The 16,029-nt window shown below is 36.6% G+C and overlaps 1 protein-coding gene across 1 annotated transcript; it reads right to left on the reverse strand.

The window, feature by feature from the left end:
• Positions 1–27: 27 nt before the first annotated feature.
• dcaf12 (DDB1 and CUL4 associated factor 12) lies at positions 28–12,781 on the reverse strand. The gene is made up of 9 exons (XM_079585208.1): positions 12,256–12,781; positions 9,112–9,402; positions 6,552–6,830; positions 6,314–6,374; positions 5,088–5,281; positions 4,915–4,980; positions 4,634–4,796; positions 4,344–4,522; positions 28–1,675 (listed from the first exon to the last, which is right to left on the reverse strand). Exons 1-9 carry the CDS (start codon positions 12,310–12,312, stop codon positions 1,517–1,519), a joined length of 1,449 nt encoding a protein of 482 aa, XP_079441334.1. The 5' UTR covers positions 12,313–12,781; the 3' UTR covers positions 28–1,516.
• Positions 12,782–16,029: the final 3,248 nt, after the last annotated feature.

The following is a 16,029-nucleotide window of genomic DNA, read 5'->3' on the forward strand; positions in this document are numbered from 1 at the left end:
AAGAAACATCGTGATGCAAAGCCAGAATGGAAGAAAAATACATCAATAAAGTTTTATTCATTTCCTTTTTGAAGAATGTCTCATGTTACTGTTCTTTTGCTTGTTTTGTTTTTATATTGTACAATATCTTTACACCTCTGTAATCTGTAAAAACATTCAGGAAGTGTGTATAAAAAAAGGGCACCACCAAAATAATGACAGATTAGTTCACTCACACACACGCACATATATCCTCTGACATTTACATAAACTGTATTCTCCCTCTATTAGATTCCAAATATGTATACATATACATTTTATATATAAAATACATTTTAAAAGTGATGGTTAATTTCTGCTTAATATATGCCTGTTACTGTGGTCATTGTACTAACAATTTTGTGACAATTTCATGAAAGTTTCCATGTAAAAAAAAAAAGAAAAAAGAAAAAAAAAGAAAAGCCTAAACAAATTCAATCTGCAAAAGTCTTTCACAGAAAGACTCTGGAAAGGCAACAATGTCACACAATACTGCCCTGTCTTTGAGCAAGATAAGAAGCAACAATCCTAACAAATATGATTGTACCTGAACGTCATGAGTGCTAGTGATGGCAACAATACAAAATAAATAAGATGTCTAAATGTCATAGAGGGAAAATTGCAATCTTGATGCGAGTGTGTGCGTGCGTTAGTACAGAATCAGCAATAAAAGAGGCATTCTCCAAGATACCTCCAACAGAACACAAACTGTATCTGATTTCCTTCAATTGTCTCTCCCTGACATTATTTTGGAAAACATAAGGGAAAAATGAAAACATAAGGGTGAGTCTTCATTGATCGCTATGCGATTCATGTCCATGTTTACTCCGTGCTGTTCATATAGCTGCAGTCTTGACTCCAGTGTCCAGTACTGCACAGTGAGGTTACAGGTTTACCAAGATTCATCTCCAAATGCCGATTCTTAGCCTTTTCAGGATCCACAATGTCAGTCCACTGCGAGCCAAGAAAGAGGGCTGATCAGCAGGTCTTCGAAAATCACACAACAAAACAAACTCAACACGCCATGTTTCTAGCAACCAAGAAAAAAAAAAAATGAGCAAACGAAACAAAAATAAATCTTAAGTGTAATGCCCAGCGAGACTGTTAAATATTTTCATATATTTTTACACTATTTCCACAGTTCTCAAAGGTTCAGGCAGCCAATGCACAGAAGAGAAAACCTCCTCCATTTTTTTCAGGACTCAAACGAACTTCTCCAGGAGATCAGACATCAGCCAGGGTCACATCTCTGCTTTTTTCATCACACACAAAAACAGATGTGAATTCAGGAGTACAAATGAAAATTTAAAGACAGAAGAACAAGCACAAAAAAAACCAGCTGAGAATCACATCTATGCTCCTGAGTCCTTTGAGAAATAGAGGATGATCTTGGATAGAAGCTAAACTGAAAGTAAAAAAAGAGTGAGGAGAAAAATGGAAGATGGCCTATAAGCCCATGGTACGTGAGAGCAGATGGAGGAGGGATGATGGACGGAGGTTAGCTCCAGAGGCCGGCGTAGTTTCCGTGTAGGCCAGAACACAGGGGTCCGCCGGCCACAAAGAGTTTGGTGCCGGAGTCGTCGTAGCAGTGTGTGTACACGGCGTTCGGGAAGGAGCGCACGTCGGAAAAGTAGCTTCTCCACGTTTCATCGTGATTCTGTGGGGGAAGAATCTGCATTTTAGAAACGGTCCTGGCTTTTTGATTTTTGCTTTTCTGATATTATTTCAGCCTCAATAAATATACATACACTACCATTCATTTTGAGCTCGGTGAGATTTTTTAAATGTTGGTTCAAGTTAAATGAAAGATGTATTTTATGTTTATTGATGCTGCATTTATTTGATAAAAAAATACAGTATAAAAAGAAATATTGTGAAATATTAATATAATTTAAAATAACTGCTTTCTATTTTAATATATTTTAAAATGTCATTTATTCATGTGATGGCAAAGTTGAATTTCAGCATCATTAATCATTCTTAAAGGGGTGGTAAAATGCCCCTATTTACAAGATGTAAAATACGTCTCTGACGTCCCTAGAGTGTGCATGTATGTGAAGTTTTAGCTCAAAATACCCCACAGAAATTGTCCCTTTTTGAGGGCGAGCAAAAACGCTTCAATATGTGTGTCCCTTTAAATGCAAATGAGCTGCTGCTCCCGGCACAGAGGGCAGAGCTTCAACAGCTTGTGTGTTAGCAGCTCCTATTCGCTCTTCTCAACATGGACTCACCCCCTTTGTTGTGTGTTCCCAGGGGCAGGGTTTATGTACATTTTAGGATTCGTGATGTCCTCCCACTAACCCAGGAGGAAGGTCATGTAGTCCCTACCAGCCGTTTGTTGTAGTCCTTAAAAAACTATTTCTTTAAAAACAAATATCTCCCTTTGATTTGAACTTTGTAACTTTGCAGATGTAGTTTATGCTCAAACAGCAACATTACACACCAACTAAAGTTAAAAGTGAAATCATAATCAACCACCCCTTTAAGTGTCACGTGATCCTTCAGAAAGTACTCTAATATGCTGATTTGGTGGAAACATTTCTTATAATCAGTGTCGAAAAAAGTTGCTGCTACTTTTGGAGAAACCGTGATGCACTTTTTTTTTAGGATTCTTTAATGAATAGAAAGTTCAAAAGAACAGCATTTAATTGAAATAGAAATATTTTCTAATATTATAAATGTTTTGATCAATTTATAGCATCCCTGCTGAATGAAAGTATTAAAAAAAATTTTTTTAAATCTAGCTGACCCCAAACTTTTGAACAATGCATATATGCATGTAATAAGCAGGATAATGTACAGTTGGCACTTCATTATCACAAAATAGCCTCAGACAGGGAAATCAGGACCCTGATGTATGGAGCCGTTTATTTTTGCCATAATGAGTGGCTAACTGTGCATTATCCCTTACATAGTTAAATTATTCAAAGTTTTAACAAAAGGGCAGCAAATTAAGTGGGTCAATTAAACCAATCAAATAGCAGTTATACTTCCATGTGGACTCCTGATTAATGCAGCAGACAGCATTTCTGCTTAATGAACTTCCATATGGTAAGCAGAGGCTGATGCTCCAGGCAACCAACCGACTGCTAAAGTAAGCACTTTGTAAAGGAGCTTATATATAGACTAATTAATTGCAAGGTTTGTCCATGGTAAAAAATAGGTAGTGGGTTGGTGTATAAAGCAAAAGAAAAAAATAGCAATATTACATGTACATCAAATGAGTATGAAAGTTCCATAAATAAACAAAATGCAAAACAATAATTGTTTAGGTATCAGATTATATGTTTATATAAAATAACTATAATGGTTTCCACAAAATATATGGTAGTACAACTGTTTTCAACAGTGATAATAATAATAAGAAGAATGATTTCTGAAGGATCATGTGACACTGAAGACTGGAGTAATGATGCTGAAAATGCAGCTTTGACATCACAGGAATAAATTGCATTTTTAAATATATCAAAGTACAAAATTGTAATATTTTAAATAATAATATTTCACAATATTACTGTATTTTGATCAAAGAAATGCAGCCTTGCTGAGATTAAAAAAAAATAATAATAATAATAATTGTACCGACCCCAAACTTCTGAACGGTAGTGTATATTAGAGCTCCACAATTAATCGTGAAAAGATCTCAATCAAACAGCCACGCGATCTTATTCCCAATTAACAAGCCAGAGAGAGCAGTTGACGTATGAAATGGCTTCACACAGTTTTTTCAAACACGATCTCCGTCTTACAATAATTCAAATGTTCACAGAAGTACTGAGATAAAAGTTTATAGTTCAGATATAAACACTAATGTTTACAGTAGTGAACAAAATAGAGTAAATCACCTTTTGAAAAGTAACTTGACAAGATTGTATCAATTACATCATTAAGCAAATAGGTGACAACAAATGACTGTTAAAAATGTATTAGACATTGAATCATTCATGCAAGACATTGATTCACAAACGCTGATTCCTCCAGTAATGAAACAAGTGAAGTCTTTATGAGTCACTGAATCATTTATTGAAAAAAAAAAAAAAATTGTAAGAACCTCTAGTAAATTGCATGTTATTTGTTTTAGTTGTCTGTTCAGAATCGTGGGAGAATCTTGATCTTTATTTTTTTTAACTAAATTTTTCCAGATTCATGCACCTCTAATGCATGTAAAATATAATAATAAAAAAAATTATATTTATTTAAGTGACTGCAATGGCCTACATCAAATAAAATATACATATATTAGTCAAATCAATCAAGGTCTAATCAATATGTACAATTTCAGCATGCAAGGCAGAGAGAATCAGGGTCAAAATGGACAATCTTACCAGCCATCCTCTCCCTGTGGAGAGTTTAAGGATGCCCTCTGCTGTGCGATTCCGGTACCCGCCGGGTGTGCTGGATGGGCCATCCAGAAAACGCTGGGCCCTGATATCATAGAAGAGCAGGGAACCTTGGCCAGTGCCTACTGTCACTATGTGTTCATAGAAGCTCACAGAGCGAATACCTAAGAAATAATAATAAAAAAACAGAAAACTGAACACCAGATTGCTTTGCAAAATATAACTTTTTTAACTTTGTCTGAACTATCGTGGAATAGAAAAAAAGAAAAACATACCACTGCCACGCTCCCTGGAGCTCACGGATTTGATGTTCTGAGTCGATTGCCGGGGGTCCAGGAAGGAAACGTGAGCCTGAGAGCCGACTGCATAAACAGACCAGTCCATCCCGTACGCCAGACACACATTCTCCTTACAGTAAGGAAGTTTGGTAGAAAGCTCCTGAAAATCAAATTTAACGGAAAAAACAGTCATGAGACTACTGTAAAATCAAATATTGAGCTAGGCAATAAAAGCCAAGAGAGAAAAAAAATACTGGTACTGATACTGGTAACTGTACCTTAGACAGGTTGTCTTGTGCTTTCCACAGATGGAAATATCCATCTAGAGAAACGGCACCCAACTCCTAATGGATGAATGAAAAGTGGAATTGAAGAAACGGTGAGCTTGAATAACACACAAAGACAATCAATTTTGAGTCAGTACAGCCATGAGTCAAAGACAGCCGCTGACCTTATGGCTGTTGTTGAAGGCTAGTGCGCGCACTTTGCAGTTGTAGGGGTGGGTGTACTCTTTCGGGATGTCCTTGAGAGCGCGGTGAGAGATGTGGGAGTAACTAGGAACACCTTCCACATTCTGACGCTTCTCCGCTTGAGACAACACCTCCTCTGATATCTCCCACAGACCCATGGAACCGTCACGAGATCCTGCTCCAGTGAACAAAAAAGATGCATTCTCCTTTAATGGAACAGTAGAATCTGTAAACCATGTACAGCATAGGATTGTGTACAACAAGAGATAATGTCTAATTCATCTCAAAATACACCCAGACAGGGTAGTCAGAGAAATTAGAGGGGTCTTGCATAGTTTTTAAACTGGTTATTTTAGGGTTTATGACTGGCTGACTGTACAGTTGCCTGCTTATCGCACAGCTAAAAAAAACAAAACAAAAAACAAATAGACAGTGAAAAGAATTGTTAATATGAGAAACAAGAAAAGATTCCAGATAACTTCCAAGAAAAATTCCAGATAACAACTTGATAACATATGACCCTTCTTGTTAAAACATAAAATTTAAAGTATCAGACACTTTTTCTGTCCTGAATGGGAGTGAAAAGCTGTGCAAAATCACAAAAATTACAGGAATAATTAGAACATTAAGTATGCAGCTATGTGTAGCAGAAATTTGTTTTAATAAGATTATATGATCGGCAGGACTACCACATGAAACGCAAAAAGTGTAATTCTGCTGACTGTCATTGCTGATCTGAAACATGCATTTTTTAATGCAAGGAATTTATGAGTATTTTTGCACTGTGACAAATTCAAGACAATTTAGAGTTGTCTAAAAAATACATTCTCATTACAGTAATAAACTAATGAAAGCCATCATGTCCTGACATTTTTTTCTTTTTTATTAAGATCAGAATGAAATAGATTTATGTAAGAACTACAATAAATCACATTACAGTTATGAGAAAGAGTCATTTTCACATTACAGTATGTTACTAAGAAATGCATGCAAGGCTGTGCTAAACTGTAATGAAAATAATATCAATCTTAATGTTCCGGAACTAGGCCCCATATTTCTTCATCCAAAACATACTTTCTATTTCTTTTCTCCCTTTGCGCTTGGGGTGAAATATGACTTTGGCTATTCTTGAAATGTAAACTCGCACTTAATGTGTTAGGACGCGGTGTTAAGTGTTTGCTCAAAACTGGATCTGCAAGCTTCTTACCTGAGACTGCCATGGTATCACTGATCCACGCAATGGAGAATATCCAGTCGTTGTGCCCATCCTGTTAGAAATATAGAACCTAACTTGAGTCTTTAAATAACAGAATTGTTTTCAATTACGTTAGTCAATGCTAGCCACTAGGAGCAAACCTTTTTATGGAGCCAAAGGCTGAAGCCACTAATCCATTTGACATTTACACTACTTGCACAACTAGAAAGGGAGCAAAGGGCGGACTCACATCCCCGACACAGACGGGGTCAAGCGTGGGAAGTCTGTACACTGCCAGGCTGTTGGGGTTGTCACCTCCAGTGGCCAGCAAAGTTCGAGAGGGGTTCAGCTCTATGGCGTGGATGCCACATCCCTGCTGGACATCCAGGCCACCGACTGATCCTGGATTTTGGAAAGGGAAATTGCCTCCCACTCCACCCAAACCCTGGGAGACATCTCCCCTGCCCTCTCTGTCTTTCAGCATGGGTATCCTGGTTATCTGTCCTGAGAGGACGTCCACCACAAATAGCTAAAAGAACAAGAAAAACAGGATTAGTAAAAGTCATCCTTGTGGGAATTCTGTATCAAAACTAATTAGATCATTTTGGAAATCCACACACAAATAAAACATAAATAGGTGAAATCTATAAATTGTAGTCTGGAATATCTCAGTCAGAACCAGGGTGAAAGTCTTAGGCCCCATCCACACTACTGCGTTTTCGTTTGGAAACGGAGACCTTTTGCTACGTTTGCACCTCCCGTCCAGACTACAACGGCAAAAACGAAGACCTAAAACGGAGAAGTTTAGAAACGCTGCCGACCCCGTTTTGCGTTTTGAATCTCCGGAGGCCGTTTTAGTGAAGACGGTTAAAACGGAGGACTTTAGAAACGATGACGCAGAGGCTCACGCTCGGCTCTATGATTGGGTGTCATCAGTCATGGCGTATCCTTCCCTGATTCGTCAGCCACCCATCACATGACCCGTCCCCGGGAAAAAAACATACAAAAACAGCCTGGACTACGTAATGTTAGTGACTGCAACATGGATAACGAATTACAAGCGTTACTGACTTTGATGTCTTTGCTAGCAGCTGTTGTGCAAGTAATTGCAGCACGAGCATGACCAGTGTTGGTGAATGGTCACGTGATCCGCGTTTTCAGTCATTTTAATGTGGACGGAGATCAATTCTAATATGCAGCTAAAACGCTGGTGTGGACGGAGATCGTATTCGTTTTAATTCTCCGTTTCTAAACTAAAACGCAGTAGTGTGGATGAGGCCTTAGAAGCGTATAGCAAAACAGCTGGACATATTCTTCGAACTTTTGTGTCATATTGGAGCTTGACAGTTGCCATTCTCTTTCGTTGTATGGAAAAGCATAATGGAGATAAAAGAATGTTCATTTTTTGGGTAAACTAGGCTATACCTTTAAAGGAATATTAAAGACCCCTTGTGGTGAAAATCAAGTTTTTAATGTTGTTTATAATGTCTATGTGGTGTTTTCTATCATGTGCAAATTCATCAGTCAACACCATTGCAGAGTATTTTCTCCTTAAAACTCAAAAACGTCTCTACATCACGAACATGTTGTAAGTAAAACCCATCAACGTGCGGCCGGGCTTTAACATATCATGCTAAAAGAGAAGCCAGGTTATCCCGGTATTTTTTCTGTTGATATTAAAAATCAGGTACATTTAGCAATAGAGCGGAAGAATTATGTTCATTATGTATATTATGTTATGATGGACTATATGCCCTTCTTATATGGCTTTCTAAGTTGTTCAAAGCATTTCTAAGGATACTGATTTTCAGAAGGCAGCCGTCTGACTGAGATGGTGAACGGAAACATGGTTTGAACATGTAAAATTAGCAACACATTATTAATTGTTTGCTACAGTAGTCAAGCCAAAGGCTAATCTTCGACTTGTTGAAAAGCCTGTATAATTCGTTCTACCACTTAATCTGAATCAGTTTCTGGTTCAAGCATATATGGCTGAATTAAACCAGTATTTCCTCTTGCCATCGTGTAGCGTGTGATTGAGTGGAGGAGGAGACTTATGCATATTCATGGTTCCACGTATACTAAATGAAGCAAGGGTGTGGTTACATTGAAGCTATTTTAGGGCATGACAAAATTATTTTGACAGGAAAAAAACATTTAAATATATCATTTTGGTGATCAAAGATGAGTTTTAAGGGCCACTTTAAATAAGTTAAACTCTATAACAGCATATATTTTTTAATCAACAGCATGTGACAGTAGCTGTCAATGAGCTTATTTAACCAGGAATATTCTTGTAGGGTAACATGTGCCTCGAAAACCTTTTGCAAACTGGTAGGGAGTGTTATTTTAGTATCAATGAGATTCTACATTTGTATTAATATTGAAAATTTTAGTTCAAGTTTAAGTAATTTTGTTGTGTGTTTTTGTCATTTAAAATACTAGGCCTAGTTGAATATAGATTGTAAACCATAATAATAGTAGGTCTACTTTTTTGCCTTTTCTCTTGGAAGATTTTTGTCTCGCACTTTAGTAATGTAAATACCCAACTCATATGCAGAATATCCTGCAAGAGTCTCAGGGAAATGAAGTACGGTTAAGTAAATCTGGAGAATAAAAGTAACTTGCATCCTCCTGTATGTGTGGGGAGTGAAAGCAAAAGAGTGAAAGAATGTGTAAACTGTGAAATAGAGTAAACTACTTTCCAGTTTACACCAAACTTTAAAATATTTCACGATTTAAATGTGAGGAAAGACCAGTAGAGCACTGATAACATTACATACTGAAGTCCTAATCATAAACCACCTCACCGTGTTGCATTTGGTCCCGCACACCACCTGCCTGTGGTTGAGCCATTGAGAAGCGAACACCTTGTTGAGGCGGCCGAGGGAGAACTCTCTCTCTCGGAGGATCCCAGGGATGCGTCCAGCAGCGAATCCGCGCAGACTCCGCTGGAAGCTCCACTCGTGCTGCTGCTGCGGGCGAAACTCCCTCCCTCTCACAGAGCACACCACCGACCGCCGACTCTGCCACCAGTGCTGGGCATGACGCGCTGAACTGGACACGCGGGCACGCTTGAACGCACTCTGACACCAGTCAAACTGTCAGAGGGACAAAAGGGAGTGATTATACAACATGTCAAAAATCTAAATGAAAACAATTTACTTTTTGATTTTAAAAAATGCAATAACCTAAAACAAACTGTAAAGCATTTACTGATAATCATTTTCGGCATGGTTTCAAAGACAGGGCTTAGACTAAGCCTTAGTTCAATTAGGACATAGTGTCACTGCAAGGTGCTTTTAGTTAAAACTGCTCAAACATGCATTTTAGGCTGGGACTAGACTTAACCCTTGTCTTTGAAACCAGGCATTCACGTTTTAACTGATAAAAATCACAAAATAAATAAAATATACTTAACTAAATAAATAAAAACACTAAAAACTCAAATCAAACATGTTAAATGCTACAAATAAATTTAAGCATCACATTAAAAATGTGATATTCATTTGGAAATGTACTTAAAATTATTATTAGTTTTTACAAGAGTAACTTTGAGTGAGCATTAGATCCTCTCTTCATAAAACTTTGTTAATTTAAAGCTTAATTTAACTTCACAAAAATGCTCTTTGTTAGTAAATTGTATATTCTCTCTCACATTCTGATTATGTAACTTTTTTCAAACAGAAACCATAAATTATGAGAACAATCACACAGGACATCAGGTGGTCTCCTTTGCAATCCAGCACTGTGTAGGCACTTTTGCAGCTTTTAAAAACAGCTTGCATTCGAAGAAAAACACCTGGTGGCACTGAAAATTCATCACCTCACCCTGCTAACAGCACACTATACAATCAAACACAATATATTGCACCAAAACAGCCAAACAACAAAAGTGAGGCCATCCATCTGATGCTAACGCCAGCTGGCAGACAAAGCGATTCTGTGTTCCCGGCAAAGCATCGACAAATCAAATATAGCCATGACAGGGGCGTGTAAAACCAATGGCTTGAAGTATATCAGCACCTGTAGGCCCAACAATCAATGCGTGTGAGACGGAGACTCATTCATTTTAACGCTTGTACCCGCTAAACAGCACTGACATCATAATGCTTACAATCAAGACATCATCACACATATAAATAACTCTCGCTGAAATGACATAATCTGTCCAACGCGAGATCTAGTCATAAACACTGATGCGTTTCTACTCCAGTAAAGCTCTTCCAATCCCTCTTCAAGCCAGTAAACGTCGGTCCTATCTGACTGACCCAGATCCTAACGGCCAAGTAGGTCAGAATAGGATCTTAGTCAATACACGGCGTCTTCCCATTCACAAACTCTGCAAGTGTTTAATCATACAAAGGAAAATACCTTCAAGACGAGTGTTAAAGCTGTGGGAAACCTGCAAGAATCAACATTAACAATCAAGCTGTACTACAAAAAGTTCTCATCTGACTAGTCCCGCCCCCAAATTCACACCATTGGTTGATACTGGGTTGTGCTGGTCGTAATACACAAACATTTTTAGAAGAATAAACCTGCAAACGGCTTAGATGTAACTGTCTCTGTATTAAGCTATGATATGTGAAAGTATTGAAGCATGAAAAAATAATTATTTAAATGGTATACATTATAAGCTCACTGTATTATTATATGATATTTACAATATTATAATAATATTAAATTTAAATCATCAGTGAGATGAACATATAAAGTCGGTCTAGTTGCTACTAACATCAATTGTTGAGGCCTATGATATCAGTGATTTAAAAAAAAAAGATTTTCTCTTCTAGAAATGACAGTCACACAGGGATACGTTTAGTGTTAACCTGTGATAACAGAAATAAACCCTTAACAAAACCAAATAAGGAAAGCAACTAGTCAGTTACACTGAAGACCACCTTCCCCCCATATGAAAAGAATCCTGTCCTGTGAATCCACATCTGCATCACTACAAGGCCATAATAAGCCATTACTGGCCAATCAATCCATACAGATCAATAATCAAAATAATGTGTCAGATATTCATCATGAATATTGACAAAACTAGACAAGTTAAAATATTGACATTGACAATTATTTTAAATGATACAAATTAAAACAGCGCCTATATGACCTTGTTGAACTCATAGCAGGTGAAATATAGAAAGAGGACCTTCAGGATGAAGTTTGACTTTGATATTGCCTTATTATATAAATGTTTTAATTAAAATGTCAGTCTTGACAGAAAGTACAGATACATCTGTGAAATGTGGCTAAAATTAAACTCTTCCTGCTGTCAGGACATAGTAATGATGTTTCTTTAAAGACTACATTTATATGCCTGTTTTCTTATGTTTAAAATATAATTATATAAAATATTTATTTAATAAGTCTGAAGAAATGTGGCTTTATGGTTATATCACAATGAAGAGACAATTAAATACATTGATTGATACATGTTAAGAACATGAAATGTTGATATTGAGACAATATCATTGTGCAGCAAAAACACATTGTGTTATTGATATTTCTCTATTTAATGATGAAATAATGGAGAACTATAGCAGATCTCAGTCCTACTGGGCGACTAACCAGCTAATGCTGTCTATCTTTTGCAGGAGTATCATTATCCTGTAATCTAGTGCAGGATTAAGAAGACGTACTCAGACACATAACCTCAATGTCCAAGGCAACTGATAAATGATTACACATTAATAAACCAGCCAATGCCAGATCAATGTCAACAACAACTAAGTTAACAACCACACCATTAACGTTAGCCTTTAGCCAGCAGTCTGGTGCTAACATAAGACTGCAATCTGTTCCTGTTCTGTTTGAAAACTGTCACATTTCGAGCTTCTGTTTTACATTATACGTGGTTATTATTTCATATAAAGCGAGAGGTTAGCATATGGCTGCATATAGTGTTTTTGTTGGGTATAACGAGATATCTGTTTTTGTTTTTTTACCTGTTGTTCCTTGGGCTCCTCTGCTTTCCTTTTCCTGCTAACTGTTTTTCTCGCCATAGCCCGACACGCAAAGTTCCCTCACCCACATGGAGGGTAGCAGCGACGCTGGGAAGTGGATCATATAATGGCGATGGGGTTATTTCGGCGGCCTCTGGACTGGTAAAGCGGCGCGACTAATCGAACCCACCCGAGTCGCGTCGGCCGAGGATGAATCGAATAACCGTCCGATTCTGCTTTAGTGGCCGATCCCCGATCTGTTTGATTGCGATCTTTTTCAGAGCACGATTGTTTGTTTTCCGTCTGTGTGGAGGAGCTACAACGGTACAACGGTACAGCTGCCCCTCCCCTGCACCGAGCTCACTTTTCACCTATCTTCTTTCTCTCGCTCTATCCGTCGTTCTCCTGACAAAACGCGTCATCCGACAACGTACATAGCCGCGCGCAGCCGCACTCTAGTCAAACATCAACAAAAACAAGGTCAAGCGTACGCGTGCGCGTCGGTTGCGTGCGTGCGCGTGCACGCTCTACCTTCTCACTATTTACGGCTCACGTTTCATTTTCGGCTTGTAAATGATTTGTTCTGCTGTAGATATTCATTCTTACAATTCTGTGCGTTTCATTTTCTATGGAAGGCCAAAAGGGCCAAAACGTGTGAAACTTACGCGTTAACACGCATTTACGCGTTAACACGCATTTACGTGTTAACACGCAATTTACGTGTTAACGCGTAAATGCGTGTTAACACGTAAATTGCGTGTTAACGCGTAAATGCATTTTTGGGACATTAGCACCACCTGCTGGTTTGCTGCTCAAACACAGAGAAAGCTTGTAAATACCAGTTTTTAATGTGAAATACATGTTCAACAATGTACTTTTCATCGGTTAAAACTAGGCATATACATATAAGTACAGCATATTTTAAATAAGCCTCTAAAAGTCATGCCATTTTCACAAAGTTTTGTTTGGATAATTACACATTTCCTTCAAATAGTATTTTCATGTAGCCTACACTCCTACTGTAGCATATTTCTAAAGCATCTTTTTATAATTTAACTATATGCATTATAGTATATAATAGCCCCTTCTGATAACACATTAAGCCTTGTGAATCTGATTGATATATATCAACACACCCACACACACTACACTTTACACATTATATTACATTAAACATACTGATACCCCAAACAATTACATATCCAATACAAACATGCAGCAAATATTTACTTTTGTATATACCAATTTCTGAACTTAATTGAAATTCTTCACTCAAAAGTGGCCCAAACCAAGTAGCCTACTGAGTACATATGCATGATTATATTTTTGAGAGGAACATTTCTGTATTTAAAATCCTTTTTTTTGTTGATTTCATGTAATATTCAAATTTTGACTTTGAATTTGGGGGGTTAAAAAGCTGTAAGCCATAGCTAATCATCAAAATTATAACAAATAAAGGCTTGAAATATCTCACTTTGCATGTAATGAGTCTAGCCTACTTTATTGAGAAGCACATATATATATATATATATATATATATATATATATATATATATATATATATATATATATATATATATATATATATATATATATATATTACTACACACTACACACACACACATGCGTAATAATAATAATCTAAAGTGAGTGGCTTGAATTTTTAATAAATGAACTCAAACAGAACTTCCGCTTTTAATGTCATTTTACAATGGATATTAAAATGTGAAATGAATATAGGACCAAACGTAATCATATATATGCCTATTCTCGCCTAAATGTTGGATAGATTTGGAGTGCTAATACTCGTGATCTATCTATTCAGTTTCCTGGAAACTGCCATCAGTGTCGTTGGCTCATCGCTCACGATGGTTCATGAGGTAAGCTCAGCGTAGTGCTTGAGTCACTCTATCATGAATAATGCAAATAAAATAAAGGTGTTGTGTCACGATGACACCGCCTGTCGTTACTGTTTGTAATCATTCTCATGACTATTAATTTAGTGATGCACACCTTCGTTTTATTGTATTTATTCATGACATTGTGAAAAAGCGCTTACCTAATGGTTACGATGAGCCTACGTCACCTGACATCTTCCGTTCGGTGCGCGCCGGTGATGAGCTTCGTATAGAGAGACGGGAATCCATAGCCTAGCCTATACATAATTTTTCCAAATTATATATTACACTTCTTTACAGGTAACTGTGAAAACAAACTAGCTTTCGGTTATAGCCTAATAAAAACTGTTAAACATATTACGGTGGGTTGAATAGGCTATGCCATATATTTTATTTAGCCTACTTATGCCTATTTAATTTTGTCATGAGATTGTTGCTTCGCAATTAGCGCGACAGCCTGCCATTATATGCAATACATCAAAAATGCCGTTGCAGTTGGAATCCATAAGAGTTTATGTTGTTTCAGAGTTATGCATTTTCTTCGACTTATTTGGTCATTTAACCCCCTGTGATATGTCTATTAACAGCGAGTTATACTACTAGCATAGGCTAGCCTATGTCTTAACACATTTAATATTTCCCCACATTTGTATGGTATTTAGCCTACAAGATAATTAAATCATCGATATCAATTATATAAAAAAAAAATTATACTTTATACTTTATATTTTTTTAAGATGGCCCAAATGGAGATAGAACCTTATAATTCTGAGAGCTCTGATTCTGTTTGGAATTATAAGGTTATATCTCCACTTTTACAAATAAAACCCCACATTTCAAAGAATAAATGTATATAACCATTGATTTTAATCAAATAATATATGTTTTGCTATTTTATTAAAAAGTATATTTATATATTATATATCAATCAGATTCACAAGGCTTAATGTGTTATCAGAAGGGGCTATTATATACTATAATGCATATAGTTAAATTATAAAAAGATGCTTTAGAAATATGCTACAGTAGGAGTGTAGGCTACATGAAAATACTATTTGAAGGAAATGTGTAATTATCCAAACAAAACTTTGTGAAAATGGCATGACTTTTAGAGGCTTATTTAAAATATGCTGTACTTATATGTATATGCCTAGTTTTAACCGATGAAAAGTACATTGTTGAACATGTATTTCACATTAAAAACTGGTATTTACAAGCTTTCTCTGTGTTTGAGCAGCAAACCAGCAGGTGGTGCTAATGTCCCAAAAATGCATTTACGCGTTAACACGCATTTACGTGTTAACACGCAATTTACGCGTTAACACGTAAATTGCGTGTTAACACGTAAATGCGTGTTAACGCGTAAATGCGTGTTAACGCGTAAGTTTCACACGTTTTGGCCCTTTTGGCCTTCGATACATTTTCTGCTTGTAAATTATTTGTTCTGCTGTAGATATATATTCATTCTTACAATTCTGTGCTTTTTTTAAATCCACAAAAGAAGTTTATGGCATTTGTAATGTACAATTTATAATTATAATTGTCTGGATTATAAACTCTGGACATCAAACTCAAATTCAAGTCAACATTACGTTAATGTATTCCTCGTTATGTTGATGTACATTTAATCGTAGTAGAACATTATTTATTAGGTTAAAACGAAGTTGTCAGTCAGTTTAAAATATTCCTGATTGTGTAGATAATTGAAATGGACCTGTATAACTTATTAACTTTAAAATGTTTATATTAAATATAACATTCTTTAAATAAAGTACTAAACTTTGTTTTAAAAGGATGACTGAACAGTGAAGGAAAAGAGGACATATAAGTGTCCAGCACCTCATGAGGTTGGTTGAAAGAAAGTCCATAGTGTAAAGAG

This window comes from Phoxinus phoxinus (assembly GCF_949152265.1).
Source record: "Phoxinus phoxinus genome assembly, chromosome: 17".
Lineage (NCBI taxonomy): Eukaryota > Metazoa > Chordata > Actinopteri > Cypriniformes > Leuciscidae > Phoxinus > Phoxinus phoxinus.

Coding starts and splice junctions, on each gene's coding strand:
- dcaf12 (XM_079585208.1), bottom strand. CDS start 12,312: ATGGCGAGAAAAACAGTTAGCAGGAAAAGGAAAGCAGAGGAGCCCAAG. Junction 9,403..12,255: donor AGGAGCCCAAGGAACAACAG/GTAAAAAAACAA, acceptor TCCCTCTGACAG/TTTGACTGGTGTCAGAGTGC. Junction 4,523..4,633: donor CTCCAGGGAGCGTGGCAGTG/GTATGTTTTTCT, acceptor ATTATTTCTTAG/GTATTCGCTCTGTGAGCTTC.